This window comes from Zootoca vivipara, chromosome Z (assembly GCF_963506605.1).
Source record: "Zootoca vivipara chromosome Z, rZooViv1.1, whole genome shotgun sequence".
In the NCBI taxonomy this organism is placed as follows: domain Eukaryota; kingdom Metazoa; phylum Chordata; class Lepidosauria; order Squamata; family Lacertidae; genus Zootoca; species Zootoca vivipara.
The window spans coordinates 12,249,441-12,277,010 of record NC_083294.1 but is presented as its reverse complement, the minus strand read 5'-3'; the positions used below and the strand labels follow the sequence as shown (position 1 = coordinate 12,277,010).

The following is a 27,570-nucleotide window of genomic DNA, read 5'->3' as shown; positions in this document are numbered from 1 at the left end:
AAACACTTCCGGGGGCTCCTGTAACAGCTACGGATATAGCTGAGAAAACTAGGAAAGATGCTGTTCTCTCCCGTGTGCTCACTTGGGTGGGGAGGGGGTGGCCAGGTGGTCCGCATGAAGAAAAATTCAGGCCTTATGCGACAAGGCAGCACGAATTGTCCATGCATAAGGGTTGTCTCCTATGGGGAGATAGGGTGATCATCCCAGCACCACTGAGAAACAGGGTTCTTGAGACGCTTCACATGGGACACCCGGGAATGGTCAGGATGAAGTCGCTAGCCCGATGTTATGTGTGGTGGCCTGGAATGGACCAGAACATAGAACAATGGGTACAAACATGCAAGGCATGCCAAGAGGTGCGGCCAGAAGTGGCCAGAGCACCAGTCCACTGGTGGGAGCAGTCCAGGACTCCCTGGAGCCGGCTGCACATAGATTTTGCTGGGCCATTCCAAGGGAAGGTCTTTTTGGTTATCGTTGATGCATATTCCAAATGGTTAGAAGTGGCGATGGTCCCTAGCATGGCATCAGCTGCCGTAATCAAGGTGTTGAGGCAGCTGTTTGCTACCCACGGGTTACCTGAGACCATTGTATCAGATAATGGGGCAGCTTTTGTATCCCAAGAATTCAGGGCATTCTTGGCTGATAACTTTATAAGAGGGGTCACATCCGCGCCCTTTCACCCATCCTCCAATGGGCAGGCTGAGCGCATGGTAAGAACAGCCAAAGAATCCATTGCGCGCTTAATGGAGGGTAACTGGTCGGCTCGCATTGCGCGAATGTTATTTTTGCAGCATGCGACGCCGTGTACTGCGACGGGCAAGTCGCCAGCCGAGCTGCTCTTAGGTAGAAGACTGGTAACGGTGCTGGATTATGTCCACCCAGATAAAATGCCAAACCGTAATTCAAGAGCAACCCCCCAGGCTGAGACTGACACAACAAGGTATCTCGCCCCTGAAGATCTGGTCTGGGTGAGGAACTATTCACGAGGTCCGCGGTGGGTGGCCGGTGTGATCACCCGGGCTAGTGGACCTGTGTCCTATTATGTGACCTTGGAAAATGGGCAAGTTTGGAAGAGACATATAGATCAGCTGAGGCGCCGGGCGCTCAGCAGGGAGGAGTCAGATAATTCATCCCTGGCTAATGACGCACAGCTGCGAGACCAGAGTGAAAATGGTCCAGAGGTGCAGTCACCAGGGGTTTCAGCAAATGAACCAGGGTCTGCTAGTCCTCATGATGACGAGGTACAGGTCGGGGACCCTGAGATGTCTGGGACTCCATCTGTTCCTGATGAAAACCCTATAGCAGCCCCTCCACCACAGGTAACACCCAATCCAGAACCTGCAACACCTGTTGTCAGGAGATCAGGTAGAAGTTGTAGGACCCCACAGTACCTGAGGGATTACGTCTGCTGTGCTCACTAGGGGGAGAGGGGTGTTGTGTATTGAGTCAAATGATTTTATATCTGTATTATTATTGTCTGTATTTGCATTAGGATAAAGTAACTGCCTTTTGGTTCCAGAGGGTACAGCTACTATTGGTTCATTTAAGCTGCTGTATTTGGATCCTCTGTCTTATTGGTTTCCTCCAAAAGGCAGCACTGTGATTGCTTGAGATTGTTCCCTCCAAAATGTATCCCTTCCTAGCTAGTCCCCTGTCCCTATAAATGTAGCTTTCCTCTCCTCAGTCTTCAGTCTTGTTCACTTTAATAAAGAGCTGTTACTAGAGAACTGTCTCCAGCATGTTTTGTCAAGAGAGCTGAAATCACAAAACCCATGTCACAACAGTTTAAAGTGGTATGGTGTAAATGTGGCCACTGGGAACAGATTTTCTGTGAGGGAGGAGCAACAGAAACAAATGACAATCAAGTTCTGCTTCAGTGGACACCAGCTTCTTCCTAGTACAGTGGTACCTCGGTTTAAGTACACAATTGGTTCCGGAAGTCTGTACTTAACCTGAAGTGTACTTAACCTGAAGCGAACTTTCCCATTGAAAGTAATGGAAAGTGGATTAATCTGTTCCAGACGGTCCGCAGAGTACTTAAACTGAAAATACTCAAACCAAAGCGTACTTAAACCGAGGTATGACTGTAGTCACATTCCTGTCTCCGTCCTCCCATGCCATGTCATGTCCAAGGGCTTTCAGAGAAGCTGTCTCTAAAACACATATTGTCTTTTCCTTGACACACAGTACTGGGTCAAGCGGTGGAAAGTCTGGTTTAACAGAGGTGTCAGAGACTGGAGCTAGGCAAGCTCCTTTCATCCTAAGTAGAAGGGCCAGTCCAAACATCCTGTCAATTTGTAACAGATGTGGGCGCGTTCACAGGGGGTTGGGAAAGGAGCGACCTCTCTCAGAAGCAGACTGTTCCGAACTCTCTTGGCCTGAAGGGTCTCTCTTCTCTTGGGACTTGATGGCCGTTGCTTGAACCTCCAACCCTCCACCCACCCCCTCCAGTTTTGCCATCTAGGAAGGACAACAGTACAGCCCCCCCCCCAAAGCATAGACCATGCTAAATAGACACACACATAAAGTTTTGTCCTCCGAGATTCAGGCTAGAGCAGTTACTGCTTATTTGTTTAGCAGTCATCAGAGATCATTCCATAATTGCAATGGAGCCAAGATTTGGGAGGGCAACCGGATATAAGGATATAATGAAATTGCTCAGAGCTGGCAAGGCACCAAGATGGTATGTGTGTTGCTATCGCTATAGTTACTATATATATATATACAGTCATACCTCAGTTTAAGTACGCTTCGGTTTGAGTACTTTCAGTTTAAGTACTCCGCAGACCCGTCTGGAACAGATTAATCCACTTTCCATTATTTTCCATAGGAAAGTTCGCTTCAGGTTAAGTACGCTTCAGTTTAAGTACTCCGCGGACCATCTGGAACGGATTAATCCACTTTTCATTACTTTCAATGGGAAAGTTCACTTCAGGTTGAGTACGCTTCAGGTTAAGTTCACTTCAGGTTAAGTACAGACTTCCGGAACCAATTGTGTACTTAAACCGAGGTTCCACTAACAATACAGGCATCTCCCCACTAATGTGGGAGTTATATTCTATGCCCCAGTGCTCATAAACGAAATAGCATAAAGTGGGGGGGCACCCTCTAAAAAGCTTCTAGGTGTCTATTCCCCCCTGTTCTCCAGCTCTCTCTCCCGTTCTCTCTTCAATCCAGACCAAAACATCTAGAGTTGAAGCTCCGGGGCTGGCTGGCAGACACATGGGAAAGTGGCTGCTTTTTCTGTGCTACCCATACACCAGCTGTTAGGCAGGGAGTCTGAGCAGCTATACCTCTGGTCTCATGGGGCTCCCCCCCCCGCCCCGCTGATGCCTCTTCAGGCTCTGAGGAGGGTCTCCTCGCCATAGCTGCCAAGTCCGGATCGTAAAGATCCGGGATCGGCAGCGCGCGCACAACCGGAAGTTGCGTGACGCAACTTCCGGTGGCGCTTTGCCCTTCTATGGGCACCAGAAAATGGCTGCGCCAGCGCCGGAAGTCGCTTCCACGCATGACCGGAAACACGTAAAAGCGACTTCCGGCGCCGGCGCCGCCATTTTCTGATGCCCATAGAAGGGCGAAGCACCACCGGAAGTCGCGTCACGCAACCTCCGGTCATGCGCGGAAGCGACTGCCGGCGCCGCTATTTTCTGGTGCCCATAGAAGGGCAAAGCGGCACCAGAAAAATGGCCGCCAGGAAGAATCGAATTTAAGGGACAATGCCGGGATTCTCTGCCAAACGGGAGACCGCCGAGAAACGGTGAGAAAAAATGGGTTTTCCCGGCGGATACGGGATACTTGGCAGCTATGCTCCTCGCTAGCCACAAGAACTCACCAGCTTCCCCCCCCATTTCCTGGTTCGAATCTATTTATTTATTTCCCGGTGCTAGACATTTATGTGGTCACATGCAAGTTGATTCGGGGGGGGGGGGGGGAGAGGATGCCTGCATAGTTACAAAGATTGCACACCATCTCTTCTGAGCAGTGCATGAGATTCCAGGGGGTTCCAGGAGTTGTGTTCCTGTTGAGAAGCATGATGCAGCGGAGGCAGTTTAATTACACATATTTACACCTGAGTTTAGATTAAGGGGGTGCAGATCTTACAGCATTGTCATCTTAAGAGCCATTTGTTCTTCATAGCAGCCCAGCACTGCAGACAGAGCCATCCTAAGCACCACCCCTTTGTTCTTGCTCCCCAGCCAGTCCTAATATATGATGCCCTCCTGCCCCTGCATGGTATTCTCCCTTTTTTCTCCTTCTCCTTCCCAGAACACATAGCCAATTGCAACACCTCACCTCCTGTCGGCTCCCCCCACCCTTCTTCTATATTCTTGTATGGCATTAGGGCAAGTCTAAGAGGGTGGGTCTCCTCATCTAGGCAGTTCAGGACCTCCATACACACTGCCCAGGTTTGCACCCCAGGGAGGTGACTTCAGTGCTGCTAACACAGTGGTTTGACTTTACCCCTGGAGGTACACTCCATTGTCTCTCGAGACAGATGGAGGCCAACAGCTATTCAGGCCCCTCCCGATTACCATACCTTTGCAACCCCTGATTTGTACAGACCCAAACACCTTCTTTGATGTGTGGATGCCTGGCCCTGGTTTCATAATGCTTTACATTCAACCAGCCCAGCCCAACTAGTTTGCTTAGGCTAAACCCAGGAATTTCTATGTTTGGCACTTTCCAGGGTAATTGCTGCAGTGGTTATCTTCTCTTCAATATGCCCAAAGTACTACACTTGGGCAAAAAAAATAAAAAATGAAAGGCACAAATACAGGATGGGTGACACCTGGCTTGAGAGCAGTACATGTGAAAAGGATCTAGGAGTCTTGGTAGACCACAAACTTGACATGAGTCAGCAGTGTGATGCAGCAGCTAAAAAAGCCAATGCAATTCTGGGCTGCATCAATAGGAGTATAGCATCTAGATCAAGGGAAGTAATGGTACCACTTATTCTGCTCTGGTCAGACCTCACCTGGAGTACTGTGTCCAGTTCTGGGCACCACAGTTCAAGAAGGATACGGACAAGCTGGAACATGTCCAGAAGAGGGCAACCAAAATGGTCAAAGGCCTGGAAACGATGCCTTATGAGGAACGGCTTAAGGAGCTGGGTATGTTTAGCCTGGAGAAGAGAAGGTTAAGGGGTGATATGATAGCCATGTTCAAATATATAAAAGGATGTCATATAGAGCAGTGTTTCTCAACCACTGTTCCGCGGCACACTAGTGTGCCGTGAGATGTTGCCTGGTGTGCCGTGGGAGAATTACTTTATATATAGTCAATATAGGCACAGAGTTAATTTTTTAAACATTTTCTAATGGTGGTGTGCCTCGTGATTTTTTTCATGAAACAAGTGTGCCTTTGCCCAAAAAAGGTTGAGAAACACTGATATAGAGGAGGGAGAAAGGTTGTTTTCTGCTGCTCCAGAGAAGCGGACACGGAGCAATGGATTCAAACTACAAGAAAGAAGATTCCACCTAAACATTAGGAAGAACTTCCTGACAGTAAGAGCTGTTCGGCAGTGGAATTTGCTACCAAGGAGTGTGGTGGAGTCTCCTTCTTATTGGAGGTCTTTAAGCAGAGGCTTGACAGGCATATGTCAAGAATGCTTTGATGGTGTTTCCTGCTTGGCAGGGGGTTGGACTGGATGGCTCTTGTGGTCTCTTCCAACTCTACGATTCTATGATTCAATATTTATTTATTGCTAACATTCACTAACAAATTCTAGTATACCGGAAATAGCAACATATACAAGTCAGTTAATATTTGGAAAGGTGGGAAGATCTTAGCACAGTAATAGGGAACCTGTGGACCTCCAGATATTACTGGACTTCAGTGTCCATCACCCCTGGCTGTTGACCATGCTGTCTGGGGCTGATGGGAGCTGGAGTCTAGCAACATGTGGAGGGAGTGCAGCACAGGTTCTCCATCTCCAGCAAAGAGGAATATTATTATTATTATTTTGTCAGAGATAAGCCATTTGTGGGTTTTTATTTGATTGATTATTGCTATTTTTCAAGCTTTTTCACTGGAATTCTTTTGGACCACACACATTTTTAGCTGTTTTTTATTTGGAATATTTGCCAGTATCTAAAATCTACCAGTGTTTCCAGCTGTGCTATTCAAAATATTAATTGCAAGGGATTGTATCTAACTCAGCTTTACTTATAGTAAACCTGCCGAAATGAACAAACCTAAGTTAGTCATGTTCATTAATTCCTCTGGGTCTGCTCTGAATAAGACTAAAATTGGAAACATATATGTTTATATCCAATGCTTTTTGGGTGATGATATTCACCAGAGGGCCCTCACCTCTTGCTCATGGCAGCGATATTGCATTGGCATCCATGGCACTTTTAATCAACATATGAGTACCAGTGCCTCATTTCCCCCCACCCACCCATAAAAGCACTTCCTATATCTATAGGATATATGCATGTACACACTGCAGGACATGTTAGCAGGCCACAGTGTGGAGAATAGTGCCAACATTGTTTAGCTTCAGCAAACAAAGCCAATCTGATTGTTCCACCCTCAAAGCTCCATAACTGCCACTTCGGACACAACATAATTTCATTTTTTAGCAGAGTACCCGATGAAGGTGGAAGCCGAAATATAAAATACCTGTTTTGTTAATCACAGTACTATACATAGATATGTGTTTTATAAACCCGTTGATAACAAACAAATGGGTGGTATTCAATGATGTTTTACTCAGAGCAAACCTATAGAAATGAACATTTTAATAGGTCTACCCTGAGGAAAAAATAGTTGACTATCACCCATTATTTCTATGCGGTTTACATAAGATGCTATAAAATATTTATTCAAATTGACATAATGAAATGATCAAAATATAGGCAAAGTCAGCAGATTTAAAAACAAATGTTCATTATAAAACTACATGGCTGGGTAGGCTTGCCTAGAGAAAAAGACTTTTAGCAGGTGCTGAAAACATTAAAGGATACCTATCTGACATGTGTAGGCAGGGAGTTCCAGAATCTAGAGCCCCATTTGCACTACAGATTTCAAGGAGTATCATAGTGCTTTAAATAGCCAAACAATCCCGGGAGCGGTAGTTTCTTAAGGGTACTGAGTGTTGTTAGGTGACCTCCCTATTCCCCTCCCAGAGCTACAATTCCCTGAGTTCCATGGGAAGAGGGCTTGACTGTTAAACTACTTTGGAAATTGTAGCTCTGGGAGGGAAAGGGGGGACTTCCTAACAAAACTCAGCTCTGTTAACAATTTACATTTTCCATGATTCTGTTTGAAGTGGTGTGAAACTCAATGAAATGTATAGTGCAAACGAGGCCTTAAAAGATCCCATTCCTTGCAGCCACGGAATGAACATTATGTGGCAATTCTAAAAGTGCCAATTCCACTGATTGGAGCTATCAAGTGGGCACATATGGGGTAGTTTATTTGAATTAAAATAGAAACTTTAGAAGCTTGTTGCAAGTTGAGTTTCTAAATAATTCCATTGGCCTAACCTAACAGAAATAAATGCTGAGAGCCCAAGATAAAAACAACAAGGTAAAGTGGTTGAGGAGGGTTTCACCCTTTCAGATAACTAGGTAGGAGAGATCACCCCACTCATCCCCGAATTGCACCCTGCCAGCGTGCTTGCATGTGATGCTGAATTAAGGCTGTGTACACACCATTCATTTAAAGCACACACCCCCCCAAGAATCCTGGGAACAGTAGTTTGTTAAGGGTGCTGGGAGTTCTGTGAAGAATAAACAACAGTTCCCATGGTTTTTTGGAGGTGAAAATGTGCTTTGAATGTACCGTTTGGCTGCTGCAGGGGAGAGGGGAGAAGAGAGAAAAACAAGGTCACTCCAACTTACCCAGGTGAAGGGTGATATTGACTGAGTTGGGGTGCTGAACCCCGAAGGCCATGGACTGGCTTTGCCACCACGTGGGCTCTTCCTGGCTATGGAAGTCTGTCAGGTAGGTGGCGTTGTGGTGGAGCACATCGCTGCTGGCATCACAGTGGTGGCAGAGTGTGGCGGAGTCTCGTGTTCCCATTTGGAGACAGTAATCCTCTGGTGGGGAGCCACATGTGTTGGACACCTGCGCACGCCTCCCAAATGCGGCATTCTCAAAGATGGGCATACAGTGCTGTGCCCGTCCATGGGCATCATAGCATGAATCCATGGCCCCCATGGTCAGGTGCAGGTCCAGCCAAGCCAAAGCCAGACACCAGATTACCCCAGCCATGATCAGCCTCAAAGAAGCCACTGAAATGTCTTTACACAATCCCAGGCTTTAAAGAGGCGCTCACAATTCCCTCCTTCTTCTTCTCCTCTAACTGAGCAGAAAGAATCCCACAGATATTCTCTCTCCCAGTTCCATCTTGTGGACGGAGATGGAAACGTCACACTCCACATCCAAAGGTTATTTTGTAGGGCTGGGTGAAAATGGCCTCCCAAAATTCTCAGGATCAAAGAAAGAGTGAAGGGGACTGGATGTTTGTTTGTTTGTTTGTTTGGTTGGTTTGGAGGGAGGACACTTAGAGAACAGGCCCATAAAGAACCAAAGTCTTTTATTGTGCTCAGATAAAACCCTTCATTGTGGCAGCACATCGTAACTAGCAACTTTCCAAGGCCACATTCACACCATAAATTTAAACTGCTATGATAGCAATTTAAACAGTCATGGCTTTCCCTAAAGAATTCTGAGAGCTGTAGTTTGCTACAGGTGCTGAGAGTCATGAGGAGGCTGCTATTGCTCTCACAGAGCTACAATTCTCAGAGTTCCCTGGGAAGAAGGATTGATTGTTTATACCACTCTGAGATTGCAACTCTCGGAGGGCAATTGGGGCTCTCCTAACAACTCACAGCACATGTAAAAAAAAACCACTAGAACTCCCAGAATTCTTTGGGGGAAGACATGACTGTTTAATGTAATAATAATAATAATAATAATAATAATAATAATAATAATAATAATAAACATAATAAAAACAAGGAAAAAACAAAGCAAACCTATAAGCCCCCCTCCCACAAGCACATTTAAAGGGACGTAGAATGTTAATCCACCAAAGCCCCTTGAGATTAATCTACTGTAACAGCGGAGTCAAAATCCTGGTGAATGCAAATGATTTTATCCTCAAAACGCCTTGCAAACAAGTCACAGCAAGGCGCCATTGGTTCTGCCACCTCCTTCGGGCCAGACTGTAGCAGGCTCCATGCTACCTGGAAAAGCTCTGCTGGACAGCACAATGAGGATGCAAAGGAGGCAGCAGAGTAAGGCTTCTTTGCTGTCTTCACTGCCCACTAGGTACACTCAATGATGAGCCCTCACCAGTATTCAATTGCATACAGCCAGAGTTTCCTCACACTTGCGGTCAAGCCGTCTTCCACCTGTTTTCTCATTCTAAGCTCTAGAGTATAGCAGGGAGCCGGTCGCCTCTGCATCAATGTTGATGTTGTGACATGGGGTTTGTGATTTCAGCTCTTTTGACATAACATGCTGGAGACAGTTCTCTAGTAACAGCTCTTTATTAAAGTGAACAAGACTGACTGTGAGGGCAGGAAGGCTACATTTATAGGGACAGGGAACTAGCTAGAAAGGGATACATTTTGGAGGGAACAATATCAGGCAATCACAGTGCTGCCTTTTGGAGGGAACCAATAAGACAGAGGATCCAAATACAGCAGCTTAAATGAACCAATAGTAGCTGTACCCTCTGGAACCAAATGGCAGTTACTTTATCCTAATGCAATACAGACAATAATAATACAGATATAAAATCCTTTGACTCAATACACAACAGTTGAAGCCCCTCAAAACCAGCATTCTGGGGGTCCTCAACACAGCCACTGAGACCATCTCTGTCAGCTCAGGCAGGAGACTGCTGGGCAGCAGGCAGGTGGATGATTGATAGGTGAGTGCCTATTTTGTCAGAGAGATAAAGGGGCCAGGTTTTACTGAAGAATGTTAAATTGGGGAGTTTCTCTACCCTTCCTCAAAGGGCGAAGTCCTGTTGAGAGGGGTTATTTTTAACTATTGAGTGAGAAACAGCAGGCGTAGTCTAGGCCAGAAGTGTTTTCCCTTGGTGACCCCACCATGTTGAAAAGTCTGTATGTTTGTGTGGCGTTTCCTGTCCTTTCCAGAAATGCACCGTGCTGGATGAAGCCAGCTCTAGATCTTTTCTAAATAAATAAATAAGACGGCTTAACCCACTGAAAGATATATTTGAAAAATAAATATTAAGGGGAACAATGCCCATTGTTAAGCAAGGTAGCTAAAGTAACGGTATCATGTCCTCCATTGTGACATGTCCCTACTCCCTCAGCTGAGTGACTTTGGGATGAGGACTCTGGGAAGATCAACTACTTGAGGCGAGAAGAGGTCGTTTGTGAGAAAGCAAAAATGTTTTCTAACACAAAGAAGAGACTTCATCTAAAGTGTAAGTAGGATTCCTAATTCTTTCTGCATTCTGCTTCTTTTGCTATTCCTCAAGATTTAGAAACATAGGGAACCATGTCATGTTTAGATTAATTTTTAATGATTGTCCTCAGGGCCACCTTAGATGTTTTGAGGGAAATGGCTTACCTTCTCCCTTGTAAGCATCATCACAAGAAGGGCATCTCCCGGTTTTGGAGGGTCTTTGGGCAAGATGCCTTCCTCAGTGGGTTCAACTGCAGGCTGCTGCACTATCCATTAGAGGTTTTTAAAAGGAAGTTCAGCTGCCAGGTGCCCCAAATTCAGGCCAGCAGCTTCAGAACAGCTCTCCCCACCCAAGACCCCTTTGTGAAGACAAGGCAGAGACTGGGGGGGTGCAGGGGGTGGGGTGGGATTCTATTCAGTTTGTGCATTCTAAAATGAACCTATAGGCACATTTGAGAACAAAATTGTGATTAGGCCACTCCAATGTTTGTTAAGGGGTGAGAGGTGTGGAAAGTAATCCACTGGGAGCAGTCAAATACAACATTCCTTGTTTTCCTAGAGTGGACATGCAAGGGGATGTTGGTCCAGCCAGTTGAACTTCCTGTTACACCTGGGAGCATCCTTCCTTGCATGTGACTAGTGGGTGGGCATGACCTTTCCAGACCTGGTAAAAGGACAAGGCATGTTGCCATTAGCTCCTTTTTCCATCTTCCTTTCGTCCTGCGAACTTCCTGGACTGAACTGCTGGCTACCAGCCAAGCAGTCCCCCGGGTCATCTCCCTTAAGGGATAAACCTGTTTGTACATGTTTGTAACTTTAAGCCTAAAGCTTGCCTTCAGGGATCACACTGTGCTCTGCCTGATCGCGAGTAAACTTTCTTTTTATTGCGTATGAATAAGACTGTGGTGTCTTTATTTTTTAAGGAGGGATTCAAGGGGTCTTACCAGGAAGATATTAAAACATATGTATTTCAATCTGGACAAGCCAGATTGAATTGCTTATTGTCTTAAGAAACTCACACAAGTTTGCAACCAGTTTTCTGCTGTGTAAAGGGAGAATGCACTTTGCTAAGTGAACAAACTTGCTAGTGCAAGTTAGGAAGGATATTAATAAACAATATATCATCTCCTGCCACCAGGGGTGTAGTGAGGCGCCGCGACACCCGGGGCGGCAAATTGCGAGTAACGGGGTATCACTGCCCCCTGCCCCTCCAAAGCAATACCCCACCACGTAACAACGCATGCGCAGCTTTCTTTTGTATTCCTTATTTCTCCAAGGCTGCTGGGCTGAGCCACAGAGGCGAAGGGCGGGCCAGTTAGGAGGGAGGGCGTCATGCCAGGATAAAAAAGGGAAAAGAAAAGGAAATAATGGAAATGAGCAAACAAATAAGAGAGAAAGAGAAAGATCTAATAAAGAACCCAAGTAATGAAGAGTTGAGGCAACATATTAAAATATTACAAAACCACCTCTCAGAAATAATAAATAGCGAAGTTAAAAATAAAATATTGTGGACTAAACAAAAATACTTTGAGCATGCCAACAAACCGGGTAGGATGCTAGCTTGGTTAATAAAAGAAAGACAGAGTGACAGAATAATAAACAGTATAATGGAAGAGGGGAAAGAAATCACGGATTCGCAACAAATTAAGGAAAGTTTTGTAAATTACTATTAAAGACTCTATGAAGAGGAAGGGAAAGATGAGAAAGAAATTCAAAACTATTTGATTGAAAATAAATTACCAGAAATTAATGAAATTGAGTATCAGCACCTAAATGCCGAAATTCAAGAAGAGGAAATAAGAAAAGTGATAAAGAATATGAAAGAAGGGAAATCGCCCGGACCAGACGGGATGTCGGCCAAATATTATAAAGTATTAGAAGATTTGGTAACCCCAAGATTAAGGAAAATAATGAATGAAATTCTAGAGAAAGGATTAACACCGAGGTCATGGCAAGAAGCATTAATTACATTAATACCTAAAGGAGATTCAAATAGAAAATTAATTAAGAATTACAGACCGATCTCATTATTAAATACAGATTATAAAATATTTACAGCGATACTTGCGAACCGGATGAAAAGCGTATTAAATAGAATAATTGGAAAAGACCAGGCTGGCTTTTTACCCGGAAGGCAAATCAAAGACAACATCAGAGTAATTATTGACTTGATAGAATACCTAGATTTAAAACCAAGCATCGAAACAGCGATGTTATTAGTAGATGCCGAAAAAGCCTTCGATCGCGTGTCATGGAACTTTATGATAAAAACATGTGAAAATTTAAAGCTGGGACAAAGATTTATAAATGGAATCAGAGCTATTTATAGAGAGCAAAAGGCGAAATTAATTATAAATAATGAAATTACCGAAGAATTTGATATAAACAGAGGAACAAGGCAGGGTTGCCCTCTGTCCCCCCTGCTATTTATCACAACTATGGAAGTCTTATTAACAGCAATTAGGAAAAAGGTTCAAATAGAAGGAATAAAGGTGGGAACTCATTGTTTCAAGGCTAGAGCATACGCTGATGATTTAATTATTTTGACTGGAAATCCGGAGGAAGGAGTCCTGGCAGGATTGATGGAGATGGAGAAATTCGGTGAAGTGTCGGGCTTTAAATTAAATAAGGATAAATCAAAGATATTAACAAAAAACATGAGAGAGAAAAATAAAGAAAAACTAGCAAGTGTGACTGGAATAAAAATTGTGAATAAAGTAAAGTATTTAGGTATTCAAATTACAAATAAAAATACAAATTTATTAAAGGATAATTACTTGGAGAAATGGAAAGAAATAAAGAAGAATTTGGCTAATTGGAGATATATGAATCTATCTATATGGGGCAGGGTTTCCATGATCAAGATGACAATCCTACCCAAAATCCTTTTCCTCTTCCAAAACATCCCTATTATCATTGGAACGAAATACTTAAAAGAATGGCAAAAGGATTTAGCTGACTTTATATGGCAAGGTAAAAAGGCAAGAATGAAGATGGAAGTCTTAACAAACCCAAAGGAAGTCGGCGGATTTGCTTTACCGGATTTGGGAAAATATTTTGAGGCAGCCTGCTGGGTCTGGATAAAAGATTGGTTGACCCTAGGGAAATCCGATATTCTGGATTTAGAGGGAGTAAACAAAATCTATGGGTGGCATGGATATCTGCTGTATGGAAAGGGAAAGAAAAATAAAGAATTTCAAAACCACACTATAAGAAGGGCCCTATGGGAGGTGTGGGAGAGAACCAAAGGAAAAATAATAAAGAAAACTCCATGGTGGACATCTCCAGTGGAGGCAAACGCCACTTTAAAATGTTATGCAAGACAGATATGGCCCACATATAGAGAATTAACAGACAATGTTAACGGAATTATTAAACTTAAAGAATACGAAGATCTTAAGGTAAAAGGATTATCGTGGCTTGAGTATTTTCAATTGAAAGCAACTTTTGATAAGGATATTAAAATGAGGGGGTTCGGCGAAATAAATACCAGGTTCGAGAAAGAAATTCTCAACACTAATGATAAAAATCTCTCGAAAATGTACAGATTACTAAGGGAACCCAAACAAGAGCAGGAAATAAAGGACAAGTATATTATAAAATGGGAACAAGACCTAGGATACACGATAGACTATACGAAATGGAAAGAATTCTGGGAGAAACGAATTAACTTTACAGCCTGTTATACATTAAAAGAGAATTTTATGAAAGTTTACTACAGGTGGTACCTAACCCCAGAAAGAATAGCAAAAATAAATAAGAGTAGTAATAATCAGTGCTGGAAATGTCAACAGGCAATAGGGACAACATACCACTTATGGTGGTCGTGCCCTAGAATAAAAAAGTTTTGGGAGATGATCCACCAAGAAATTCAAAAATTAATTAAGACACCGTTTAGCAAAAGGGCAGAGGCTTATTTATTAGGAATTCTCAACAGCGATATACCACCAGACAAGATCAACATCTTCCTATATGCAACAACAGCGGCTAGGATAACGATTGCGAAAGTATGGAAAGAACCTACTATACCAACGAAAGGGGTCTGGATTGATAAGCTCTGTGAATACCTAGAGGTAGCTGAATTAACAGACTTGATACGTAACAAACCTAAGATCCAGTGGGAATGTCTAAACGAATATTTAAGGAAACTAGGAGTGGGAAATGAAACATGGTTGTGTTTAGAATAATTATGCAGGGTAAATGTGTAAAAGGATGTTTAAAATGCTTTGTCTCGCAGTATATGTAAAGGTGATTGTTATTTAGAGGACAACTGTGTAAAAGTTTCGAAAGGTTTATTTTTGTGTTCAGTGCGGTGGAAGTACTATAAGATGTAATAAGTGCAGATAAGCGATGACTGTTGATACAGCCAGTCTTCTTTTCTCTCTCTCTCTCTCTCTCTCTCTCTTTTTCTTTTTAATTTTCTTTTTCTTTTCTTTTTCCTTTTTTCAAACTCTCCACTTCTTCTCCTCTTTATTGCATATTAGGCTTTTTGAGATTTTAAATGTATGTAAATGTTATGAAAATTGAATCTATATACTGTATATATGTATATGTACTGTTCTTTTTGCAATAAAAATCTCTTTAAAAAAAAAAAAAAGAGGGAGGGCGTCATGCCAGCCAGCCACTAACATGGCGCCTTGCTAGCCTAGCCCGCTCCATACCTCCTCGCAGGGCCCCAGCCAGCCCAGCCCCCAGCCCCAGGAAAAGAAATACAAAAGAAAGTCACAGGCGCGCCGGCGCGCCGAGCGAGATTTCGGGCTCGGCTTTTGAGGCGCCGATTGCGGGGCCCTGAGTGCCACCCCCCCCAGCAGGCACCCGCACGGCGCGCCTGCAGCTTTCTTTTGTATTTTTTTTCTCCAAGGCTGGCGTGCAGAGGCGAGGGGCGGGGCCCCAAGTGACACCCCCTCCAGGGCGGTACCCAGGGCGTACCACCCTCCGCCCCCCGCTTGCTCCGCCCCTGCCTGCCACCCTCAACATTCCCACATGAGGTTATACGCAGGCATGTCAAACATGCGGCCCTCCAGATGTTTTGGGCTACAATTCCCATCTTCCCCAACCACTGGTCCTGCTAGCTAGGGATCATGGGAGTTGTAGGCCAAAACATCTGGAGGGCCGCATGTTTGACATGCCTGGGTTATAGGGATAGTTGCACTTAGCCAGGCTTTGTCCTTCCTTGAAATGGGGCACAACAAGAGACTGCAGTGTCTTTCTCATGTATTTTTCCCCACATATTTATATACAGCTTGGCTCTTGGATGAAGGGGTGTGGAGCACAAGGGGCTTGTTCCCTACAACAAAGCAGCACTGGACTCCAAGACCTCTCCATGCCTCTGTCCGACCCTTCTTTCGGCCGGCCTGCCAAGGTGGTCTTGACCTTCAGCCCCCCCCTATGGAGGTCTTATAATTTGCTCCTCCTTGTTCCCATAACACCTTGTCCAAAAATCTCTGTGTAAAATGACAACTTTTTTTCCAGTGTGACATCACACACACGTTGCCCTGACAACTCGGTTACCCTTTTAAATTGAAGATGGTTTTTGTGATGGGTTAATAGCAGGGCCATCATCTCCCTCTGTCACTGGCGGAGGAAGGGGGGTGCAGTCTGTCCCGGTTGTCATCCCTGAGGGGGGGTGACATTGCTGCCCTCCCATGGGATGCTCACCGCGGGCGGTGGTACCCCCGTGCTCACCCCCCTATGGGACACTCGCCCCACTCCCGTGGGATGCTCACCCCACCCCCAGGTGGACAGCATGTGCGCTGCTCCGGTGGAGTAGCTAGCTCTGCCTTTGGCCGGTAAACGTAAAGGGACCCCTGACCATTAGGTCCAGTCGCGGACGACTCTGGGGTTGCGACGCTCATCTCACTCTATTGGCCGAGGGAGCCAGCGTACAGCTTCTGGGTCATGTGGCCAGCATGACTAAGCTGCTTCTGGCAAACCAGAGCAGCGCACGGAAACGCCGTTTACCTTCTCGCCGGAGCGGTACCTATTTATCTACTTGCACTAACTAGCAACACCCTTGTCCTGCCCCAGAACACCTTGAATGCTAGTGCCAAACCAAATAGCATGGTGGAGATTCCTCTTAACTATCATGGGAAGCAGTGCCTGTTAAAGGAACATTATTACCAGAAATACAGAAATTGGGGGGGGGGAGCACTTTGAAACATGTTCCAATGAAATCCTTAGAAAATTGGAAAACAAAAGATCCGAATTAGAAGTGTTAGATTGGAACAGAATAGGCAAATCCATGGTCTTTGTGAGTCAAAAATCCTATGAATATGGTAATAAACATTCCAAAATGCTAGCCAGGGCTCTCAAAAGAAAGCAATTTACATAAATAATTATCTTAAATATGCACCTTAAATATAGCACTTTCACTCGACTAAAATCAAATTAGCAATATGTTTATGGAGTTTTAGATGTTTATGGAGTTTTATATAACCCAAATAACCCTCTACCTAAAAAAGAAAAAGTGAAAAGATGTAGTATCAAACCTTTAAAAAAGAAAGCACAACAAAAGATAACTTTCTGCAGAATAAATTGATCAACCTATTAACAAACAAGTACTGTATAATAAGAGCCCTTGACCCGATGGACTTGGCAACTCATTTTTTAAGAAATACTGAGACCTCATTACTTTTTAATACTGGAAATATTTTGTGGTATACAAATTTGTGCAACAGTGCAATTTCAGTGCAATTCACATTTAAGTTAATCAGGCATGTCAAACTTGCGGCCCTCCAGATGTTTTGGTCTACAATTCCCATCTTCCCCAACCACTGGTCCTGCTAGCTAGGGATCATGGGAATTGTAGGCCAAAACATCTGGAGGGAAACAAGTTTGACATGCCTGAATTAACTCATTGGATTTTGGTGCAGTGTGGTTGCCTCCAGGTCATTCTCCAAGTTCCGTTTCTTCATTGTCCGCCATCGGTCCTTGATCCCCCCAGCAGTCCGGTTCTTAAAAGGGAATGCCTGGGAAATGGCTTTCCACTTCCCTTCCCCGAACATCTTCACTCCTTTCTTAATCCACTGAGACTCCTCTGAAGTCCACATCTAGAAACAATAGGACACAGGCTCTCATTAGCAACCATCAAGTGCTGCAAGTCTTGCTCCCTGCCCCCATGGCAGAACGACAGATACACCCCCCCCCTCTGGAGATGGTTCCATGGCTGTTGCTAACAGAGGATTACCGCTGACATGGGATGTAGCCCAGTGACTCACAGCAGGCAAATATCTGACCCATATTTCAAGACATTAAACCCAACTTGATGACACGCTCTCCACACTTAGTCCTCCTTCTGCAATATGGGGGTAATAAAAATAAAATTCAGCCACCTTACAGTGTGGTTGAAGAGGCTATCAAAGATAGCAGATATGATGTGCTGAGATTGCAAAGGTTTCTTGGGAACATCTGTATATCAAAGACCCTTGATCAGTGCTGGCCAAACTTGGCCCTCCAGCTGTTTTGGGATTACAACTCCCATCATCCCTAGCTAACCTGTGGTCAGGGATGATAGGAATTGTAGTCATTCCTCGGGTTAAGTACGCTTCAGGTTGAGTACTTTCAAGTTAATTACTCTGCGGAGCCGTCTGGAACGGATTAATCCACATTCCATTACTTTCAATGGGAAAGTTCGCTTCAGGTTAAGTACACTTCAGGTTAAGTACAGACTTCTGGAACCAATTACAGTCATACCTTGGGTTAAGTACGCTTCAGGTTGAGTACTTTCAAGTTAATTACGTTGCGGACCCATCTGGAACAGATTAATCCACTTTCCATTACTTTCAATGGGAAAGTTCGCTTCAGGTTAAGTACGGACTTCTGGAACCAAATAAGTACTTAACCTGAGGTACCACTGTACACCCAAAACAGCTGGAGGGCCAAGTTTCGCCATCACTGCCCTTGATTAATTAACTAGGAGAGGCCACTTAGTCCAGTGGTTGATCACGCAGAAGATCCCAGCTTCAATCCTGTGACATATCCAGGTAGAGCTGCGAAAGAGACACCTTGCCTGCAACCCTGTAGCACAGACAATACTGAGCTAGACGGACCAGGAATCAGCATATGGCAGCTTCCCATTAATGGCAAATTCCCTTTAATGAGAATTTCATCAGTTATTTCATTTGGGAGAGGGGCTCCTCATCAACTGGCCTCCATTTAGAGGGGTCTTATAAAGGTAGGCCTATCTGTCCTCACTGGAGTGCTCAGTTCCAGGCTGGGTGTAGGCTTGATTACCTTCCTTTTAGGACCAGAGAAGGAAGTGCTGCTGCTGCTGCTGCCGCCACTACTACTACTGAAGAAGACGCTGTCGTCGCCGCTGCCGCCTTCCTTCGATTCTGAAACACAAATTCATGTACAAACTTTACAGGATGCATGGAACCACTCGGTAAGCTAGTTATTGCTGCTGGCTCAGCAATTGGGAGGTTTTACTGCTAATGTACCTCATCAGAAATCCAGGCTAGTGGTAAATTTCTACCCAGCCCTTGGCAGCACGATTCGTAGGTAGCCTACTACTGCTGGAACTATGTTAGGGTTGCCATATGTCTGGGACATCCCAGACATGTCCTCTTTTATTTATTTAAAGCTTGGCCGACTCTACACACCGCTGCTGCTGCCAGCCCAAGCTGGGAAGAGAGGCATGTGGGTGCACTTCTTTCCCTGGCTCATGCTGTCCTCTTTTTTGCTCTTCAAGATATGGCAACTCTATACTATGTGGCAAACAGCCATCCATGTTCACTCACAGTTGCCACCTCATTCTAGCATGGTTCACAAAATTGATCACTTTGTTTTGTAAGATGTTTACCAGGTTTTGAGAGTTTTGCCTTTAGCCAGTCTGTGCATAGCCTAAGCAAGCCTCCTGAAGGATCCCAGTTAACACTTCTCTTTGCCTGCCATGCTGGCGATGGTTTCCCCCATGTCATTGTGATGTCACTGGGTAATGCAATGTGGGAAGCCATCAAAACTGCACAGGCGCTTTAATTAGAAGAGTGCATGGGCCACAGTTGAGCATCCTGCAGAACAAGAAGTCAGTCTGAGGCAAAAGGCAATGATTTTGTCAGTGCTGCTGCTGTGCACTTGGAGCAGGCAGTTCAAATATTTTACTTTTTTGATCCAAGAGCTGTGCCCCAAAATCCCTCTGCTTAACTTCTCAATTCTATGGAGCAGACAATGGGAACTCAAAGCTCCTGGCCTGACATTCAGACACTCACAGAGGAGAGCCTCAGCCACTTGGCAGCTTTGCTATTTTGAGAGTAGCTTTGCTATATTGCTGCAATAGCACCCTTGGGGTAAAGAAACCTTTATCATGGCGAGCACCCAAAACCAGGCAGGCAGATTCAAACAGTTGCTGCTTACCCAGGCCTGAGAGTTCATCTTCATCATGACGTCTCCTCTTAGCTAATCTGAACGGAACAGAGAAACACAAGTGAGGAAAGACTTACCCCACAAGGATATGAGACAGGACTGAGCTGCATCAGTTAATATCACACACAACCAAAATTATGGAGATGCTGAATTTAAGTATCAGACAAGGAGTGAGGTTAATTTGTCACAGCAAACACACTACTGCAGAGACCTATGACAGCTTAAATATGAGCAAATAGCTGGTGGCAGAAACCCTAATCCTTATCCTTGATACAGGCGGAAGGAGGGAGGGGGGAGAGAAATAACATCATCTACCTTTTGCCTGGCAACTGAAGCTAACATTCCAGGCATCTGACAAAGCAGAGTCTTGCACAGGTGTTTCTGCCACAATAAATTTGTTTAGCAATCTTTAATGAGGCCAGAGACCGTATTGTCCATTCTGCTATCTTTGCAATCTGAGTAATAAAGATTAAGACAAGGTATGTGAACCTGATTCTCCCGCCACCTGATTCTACTAGCTGGGGAAGAAGATACACAGCAATGCAACCCTACCACTGCAAACCATCTGTGCCTTCCTTGGAGCTTCTGGGCTGAGGCCTAAGGCCTTCTAATGGATTCTTTGCAAAGGGGAAAGTTGCACCAAATGCTTCATGCTGTGCCACCTCCCCAGCAGACCTCACTGCAGTCATGGCCTCTTACCCGGGATATTGGATGGTATCATCAGGCTGGGTGGGTATTTGGGGCTGTGCAGGCTGGACAACCAAAGTTGCCACAGGCCTCTCGGATGAAACTTGGCAGGAAGTTGAGGGCTTCCAGCTCTCTGACCCCATAATCAGTATGTTTTTGAACACTAAGCATTCACTGGGGTGTGGCCTGGAGGCAGCATGGTTCTCCTCCTCCCTGAAATCAGAAGCCAAACATGGCTTGGGAAAAGTCCTGTCCAACTTGTCCAGTTTTGAAAACTCTTTATCTCCATCTGGGAAATTGGGCAGGATCTTGCAAGCTTCTCTCAGAGTAGAAAACCCATGCGAGCCCGTCCGCTTAGGCCAGGGGTCCCCAGACTACGGCCCGGGGGCCGGATGCGGCCCAATTAGCCTGCCAATCCAGCCCGCGACGACCCCCGCCGCCCGCCGCCGCCCGCTCTTACGGCGCGCAGTGCGGCAGCGCTCTTCCGGGTTGGGAAAACAGCGGCGAAAATCCTTTCTGCGCATGCGTATGGGCCTCTCCCGACCCGGAAGAAGTCATTTCTGGTGCACTTCCGGGTCGGGGGAGGCCCACGCGCATGCGCACAACGGATTTTCGGCGCTTTCCCCACCCGGGAAGCGCGCCGCCGCGCCAGTAAGCGCCCGTGCGCTCCCCCACCCGCCAGCCCGCACAGGCGCGCGCTCCCCCGCCCTGCCGCGCGATCGGCACAGTGGGAACCGGCCCAAACGCTGGTAAGTCTGGGGACCCCTGGCTTAGGCGAGCATTTGCAAAGTAAAGAAACAGCAGGTTGCTCCACAAGTTTTGCCAATTTATGTTGTTGACATCACCCCTAAAACCTTGCTCCTCTGGCAGCAGGTCAATTTGAGTTTGAGTGCCGAGAGCCAGAAGTTATATGGCAAAACAGCTGCCCAGCATGGCACTGGAGTCAAAACTGTAAGAGGCCATAGGCTGCTAACCTGTCAGAGTCACTGGAAGCTGCTGAGACAGTGGCATCAGTAACCACAGTAGGCTCTGCAGCTCCACTGGTTTCTTCTTCTAGCTTTGAAGCTGCCTGATACACATCCGCCACTTCAGTAAATTCAAAAGCAAATTCCAAAATAGCTTCCTTTGCCTCCATCAAAGGCATTTCAAGTATCTTCTTAGGGCCTCCCTCAGACCTGGACTCTTCCAAAGTCTCATCAGATATTCTCACAGATTCAGGGTAAAGCATCTGCTGCTCTGGGGTATTTTTCACCATTTCCTCCTTGGTGGCCATTTCCAAAGGATTGAGCCTGGGCTCAATCTTATTTTCCAAATCCTTTTTGGCCATCTTAAACAGAGAAGGTGAACACAGTTACTAGAGAACACTTCTCTACTTTATTTTATTTTTTCTAGTTATATACAGCAGCCATGCCCAAGCTGGTGCCCTGAAAATGCTTTACCTACAACTCCCCTAAGTCCCAGTCACCACAGCCTCATGATGCTGGAGCTGTTGGGAATTGCTAGTCCAAAACATTGTCAGGTTACAAGCTTGATAGATGTCAAATGTTGACATTGGAGCCCTGTGCTGTTCTGCAGTGGGGCACTTTGCTCTTCACAAAAATATTTCCCAAACACATAATAGTTTGTCCAGGGAGAAGGCTTCTGTCTTAAGCCTCAGGTGTTGAATGTACTGTTTTTGATCACAGTGGTTAGACAGCAAGAGCTCTGCTCTGGCAATGTGGGTGATATTCAAGTGCTCCAGCAACACAAGGAACATATGAAGAAAGAAAGCTGCCTTATGCCAAGCCAGACCAATGGTTCATATAGTTTTCTATCACCACACATTGAGTGACAGTGGCTCTCCAGGGTTTCAAGCAGGGGACATTCCCAGTCCTGCCTGGAGATGTCAGGGATTGAATTTGGGACCCTCTGCATGCAAAGCAGATGCTTGACTACTGAGCTATAGTCCTCCCACTACAACAATCAAGCAGCACTCCATACACTTGCTTACCTCTAAGAGAAAGGGTTCAGAGTCACTCAAGCAGCTTTCTAAATGCAGAAGTATTCTCTGCTGGAAACGATCATAGGAGAAGTTGCAGATGGCTGGATGAGTGGATGTTTTTTCTTCAATGATGCTCTGCAACGTCGATCTCATTTCCTAAGCAAGGGGAAATGTTTTTCAGTACTTGCAAACAAATTGCAGCACAAGGCAGAGTTAGACACAATTTTTGCAGTCATTAGAAGTTTAAACAAAACAAGCCAAACCACAAGAGCAATCTAGGTAATGTCACAAATGCATGAAAGTAATGATAACTAGAGATGTGGAGCACAATCTGTAGCAACATGTGCTGCTTGCGGATGTAATTTTTCTCATTGCGTATGGAGGACAATAAACTCCCAAGTAAGACACTCACTGAATTGGAGAATGTGGGAAGGACAAACCATGACTCTGCTTTGTAGTGAAATGACCCTACAAGAGGCACATTTCAACAACAACAACAACAATAACAATTGCGACATGAACTCTTACTTGCTGAAAGCTCACCTGGGAACTTGGGTCCTTTGTTAGGTGTTTATTTAATATTTCTCTGGCTTGTCCATATGCTTCATTTTTTAGACAGGTTATAACAGCCTGGAGAAGAAAGACAAAATAATGGTTTGCAAGGAAGACTTTGGGGGAATGTTCCTAATCTAAGAAGATACCATTTGAGAGTAACCCCCTGGCAGTTTTCTAGATCTGCTTCACATTTTCAACTCAGTGGGTTTTCATTGTGTAATATTAGGTCACTTATTAAAGAAAATTATTTTTTAAATTCAAGTAAGGCAAGCTACTTAAATGTCTGTAGGCTAACAACATTGGAATAATGTATTCCTTAGGAGAGTCAAGAAGCCATTTTTTCCTGGATTGCCCTGGATTTCCCGAAGAAGGAAAACATGCTGAGTTCCAATAAACTCAGGCACCTTTGAGCATACATTTCTCTCTCATTTCATCCCACCATGTAGGAATCTTGCCTCCTTGTTTCTACTAACTTTTGTGAACTTATTTAAAAGTTTAATTTAAGCATGGAGAAAAATAGGCAAGAGTTAATCCTGGCATTGAATTAGCACCTTAATTAAACCCTTTCCAAAATGTACTGCATTTTGAAACTTAAGACAGCTGTCCTCATACTTTCTAACTAGGCTGAGAAACAGTAATCAGTGCCTACAGAAGAGGAAATGCTAACACTTACCGCTTCCATTATTTCCCTCCTCATTTCTTCTATTACATCAATGTCCAATTCATTCTTCATCTCATCCAAAAGAACAAGGGCATATTCAAGAGGCGTTAACTTGGTTTTGATATCAATGGTAAAATCTTCATCAATCCTAGACAGAAGCTGGATAATCCACATCTGAATGGCAATGCGTTTCTCCAGCATTAGGGGCCGTGCAAGCACAGCTGGAGAAGAACAAGACAGTCAATAACAGTCACTGAGCAAAATCAGATAGTTCAGCAAATCAGGTGTAATGAGGCTTGGTCCAGGGCGCCCTGTCCCATACCATATACAGACAGCCAACTTCATCCCAACATGCCCTTTGGCCCAGGGGTCACTTTGCATTTGTTTGCTTTTTGTGTGTAATCTACAATATACTTCAGATGTACACAAACACACACATCGCTTTTTAGTGTCTTAATCTTTGGGGTGAAATATTTTGTTGGGGCTCCCGTTTTGTAGGGCAGGAATGCAGTACAGTATGTACATATTTTATTTATAGACATACATAAGGAATTACTGTAAGAAAATGAATGGTTAAGGACTTGAGTTTTCTTAAAACTACACTCCAAAGGTGCTAGGCCATTCCTAGCAGTTGGCTTCTGGAAACCATCACACTCAACTACAGCCCTAACCCCAAAATCATTAAACTCATTCTCTTAACACACACATCAATATGCTCCAATTTGAAATAGATTTCAAGAGGGCTCTGAAGTTTTCAGGTACAGTGGTACCTCGGTTTAAGAACAGTCCTGTTTAAGAATGATTCAGTTTACAAACTCCGCAAAACCAGAAGGTGTCCCAGTTTGAGAACTTTACCTCAGTCTAAGAAGCGAATCTGAATGGTGAAAAGGCACTGGCGGCGGGAGGCCTCATTAGGGAAAGCGCACCTCGGTTTAAGAACAGACTTCCAGAATGGATTAAGTTAGTAAATCGAGGTACCACTGTACTTAGGAGGCTAAGGGTGGGGGTTCCTAACCCATCTCGTGACCATCTGTGATGGGCTTTAGGAGGCATTCATTTAAGGGGGCATGTATCCTAACCATCTTCCTGAGAATGTTTTCAGACCTTCCTTCTGGCTTCTGTGCTGTTGGTTAGTTGTGCTTTGTGCCTTTTCTTTTAAAATCGGTTCCCTTAATTTCTAAAGGCAAATGACAAACGTTCCAGGGACATAGATTGTATTATATTTTAAGCTGCTTTAGGTTCACTTTTTGTCAAATGAAAACACCCAATGACTATTAAATGTAATATATAAATGTAAATAACATAAGTGGAACCAGGGCTATTACGCAACATATTTTAATGTTTGATGTTTTAGTATGTTCTGATATACTGTATGCCATGAGCCATCCAGAGTGGCTGAGGAAACCCAGCCTGTTGGGCGGGGTATGATAAATTTATTATTACAGTATTACTATTATTACTATTATTATTATTATTATCATTAGTTATTTACATTCACGTTCCTCAGCAGAAAGTACCTTTAGAATTATTTAACCCAGCGCCAATGTTCCCCAAATCATGCCCCTTTCGTAAAACAAACTGGTCTCCCCACCATATATGATGTTCCGCAGCTGGCGAAAGTCCTGGCTGTGGCCGGCCGAAAAAGCCTGAATGGCCTGGTGGGCGTAGAACAGGAGGGCCCACCGGTTCACCGCCGCCTCTAAGGTATTTTCGCGAGCCGCCGCGGCAGCTCCTTCAAGCGACTCGCCACAACCAAGGTCCTCCATTTTTCCGCCGCCGCGCGCTAACAATGCCGGGGAAGGGGCGTGTGGCAAAAGCTACGCCGGGAAAGGGGCGTGGCGAAAGCCACGCCGTTCAACGGTTCCTTCCCCTGACGTAGTCGGTGGGCGGGGCAGGAGAGCGTCGAGAGGACCGCGGATAACATCGCTGGCTCAGAGCCCGGGACCCTGTAGTCTCAGCGCCGTCGCGGTCCTAGCGGGGCTCTCTTTGCTCTCTCCTCTGCCTGGAGGCCCACAAAGCACAGAGCGTGGAAGGGAAGGTGATGGGCCGCTCGCCCTGCGCCGTGGCGCTGCTTGCCCAGGGAAATCAAGGGGGCAGCCGGACAGATTCCCACAGACACCAGGCAGAGAAATCAGACTTGGGGAGGCTAGAGGACGGGCACCTCCCCCCTCCGGGATGGGCTAGCTCCGCCTCTGCACTCTGTACCTCTGGCTGTCAGAAAAACAAGGTCAGCCTCTCAGCATAATTTCCCATCACCTCTAATCTTTAATGCTACAGGCACAAGATTAAAGCTGTGTAAATTGATCCATATTAATGGTACCCACCCACTAGTTCCACAATCAAAGCTGCTTCCCACCCCCTTATTGAATACTATAAACCAGGGATGGCAAACTCCCAAGGGGCTGTGATCTACTTTCAGAATTAAAATCTGGCAGTGATCTACCCCCTTTTTTAAGGGGTTTGGCTCAAAGTTGTTGAGCTTTTTTTAGGGACAAGGAAAGGGGGTGGGTGATATGCTGCCTGCAGAGATGGAAAACTGAGGTGTGGGGTGAGGGGGAGAGGCGGTGGTGGGAGAAGCTTCCCCCGCCGCCGCTTCTCGCAGTGTAAAGCCGGCATGGGGTGCAGTATCGGAGGCTTCCGAAGCTGCACCCCACACCGGAGAAGGCAGGCGGGAGGCGGCGGCGGGAGAAGAGAGCTTCTCCCCCAGCCGCCTCACACACAGCCGGCATCGGACGGGGCTTCGGAGACCTTCTCCGAAGCCCCGTCGCATGCCGCCGCCAGTCCCCCAGAGCCTATAGGAACACATTGATTAAGTTTCAGTGCATTCCTATGGGAAACTGGGACTTGCTAGACGAAAATTTCGTTACACGAATTGACCCGTGGAACGAATTAATTTCGTCTAGCGAGGCACCACTGTACTTGTTTCCTCCTATAATCCATTTAGCCCCAGGCTAAATTTTGGAAAAGGGAGGGGGTGCTGGATGCAGAAGCTCTGCTCTTTGTTCCACGGAGCAGCATAAAATGCAGGAAGGAGATGGGGGCGGGGCCAGGTGCTCCTAGGGAAAAGCTCCCCTGGCGGCGGGGGAGGCAGGCAAGACGCGGTGGCGGGGGAAGACGTTCTCCCACCGCCGCGTCTTGCTGTGCACAGCTGGCATGGGGCTTGGCAAAGGTGGGGGAAAGGCGCAGGATCGTTCCTTCGCCTTTCCCCCACCCCACCCGACAGAGCCGGATCCGACGAAGCTTCTGAAGCTTCGTCCGATCCGGCTCTGTCGTTGGCAGCAGCGGCGCTTGCTCTCTTGGCTCGGGGAAGCGCCTGCCTGCCTTCCCCGAGCCAAGAGAACAAGTGCCGCCGCCGCCACCACCAGTTCCCCCCGGAGCCCATAGGAACGCATTAATTGACTTTTAATGCATTCCTATGGGAAACGGTGCCTCGCTAGATGAAATTTTCGTAGGACGAATTGAGTCCTGGAACAAATTAATTTCGTCTAGTGAGGCACCACTGTACCTCTACTTACGAATGACTCGACTTACGAATGTTTCTACTTACGAATGGAGCTCTGTCCGCCATCTTGGATGCTGTTTAGATAGGACTTTTTCTACTTACAAATTTTTAGATAGGGTTGCTTCGACTTACGAATTTTTGACGCATGACGCGCGCCAGGATGAGCCAGGACAGACTGCGCATGTCTGCACATGTGCAGTCCGTCCGGGTTGGCACTGCTGCTCTGCTCGGCCAGCGCACTCGGCTGGTGCTCTGCTTTAGAGCGCGCTCACTAGCGGGGTGCCGGGCGCACTCTGCTTTTTCCTGCTCGGGCGGAGGAGGCGAGGGGCGGGCCAGGGGCGAGGGGTGCTGCCCCCGTGCGCTGCCCCATGCTGCCCCCTCCAGAGTGGAGCTAGGGGCGGCCCGCCCCCTTCGCCCCTCCCTTGCTAC

The 27,570-nt window shown here is 45.8% G+C and overlaps 2 protein-coding genes across 3 annotated transcripts in view; both read right to left on the bottom strand.

Moving 5' to 3' along the window:
• LAMC3 (laminin subunit gamma 3) overlaps nt 1–8,574 on the bottom strand; it is a 98,580-nt gene extending 90,006 nt beyond the window's left edge. Inside the window, exon 1 of one of the 2 annotated variants that reach the window (XR_009557032.1) lies at nt 7,848–8,574. Coding sequence is in view for 1 of the 2 variants with exons in the window: in XM_060270544.1 (XP_060126527.1) it covers nt 7,848–8,220 (373 nt within the window). In the remaining variant the exon portion in view is untranslated. The remainder of the gene's footprint in view (nt 1–7,847) is intronic. The other variant, XM_060270544.1, reaches the window with a different exon arrangement.
• A 6,869-nt stretch (nt 8,575–15,443) lies between these two features.
• LOC118077495 (telomeric repeat-binding factor 2-like) lies at nt 15,444–25,838 on the bottom strand. The gene is made up of 8 exons (XM_035101104.2): nt 25,231–25,838; nt 23,652–23,860; nt 22,967–23,053; nt 22,433–22,579; nt 21,417–21,769; nt 19,747–19,793; nt 18,628–18,728; nt 15,444–17,444 (listed from the first exon to the last, which is right to left on the bottom strand). The coding sequence occupies exons 1-8, from the start codon at nt 25,403–25,405 to the stop codon at nt 17,244–17,246; spliced, it is 1,320 nt and encodes a 439-aa protein (XP_034956995.1). The 5' UTR covers nt 25,406–25,838; the 3' UTR covers nt 15,444–17,243.
• Nucleotides 25,839–27,570: the final 1,732 nt, after the last annotated feature.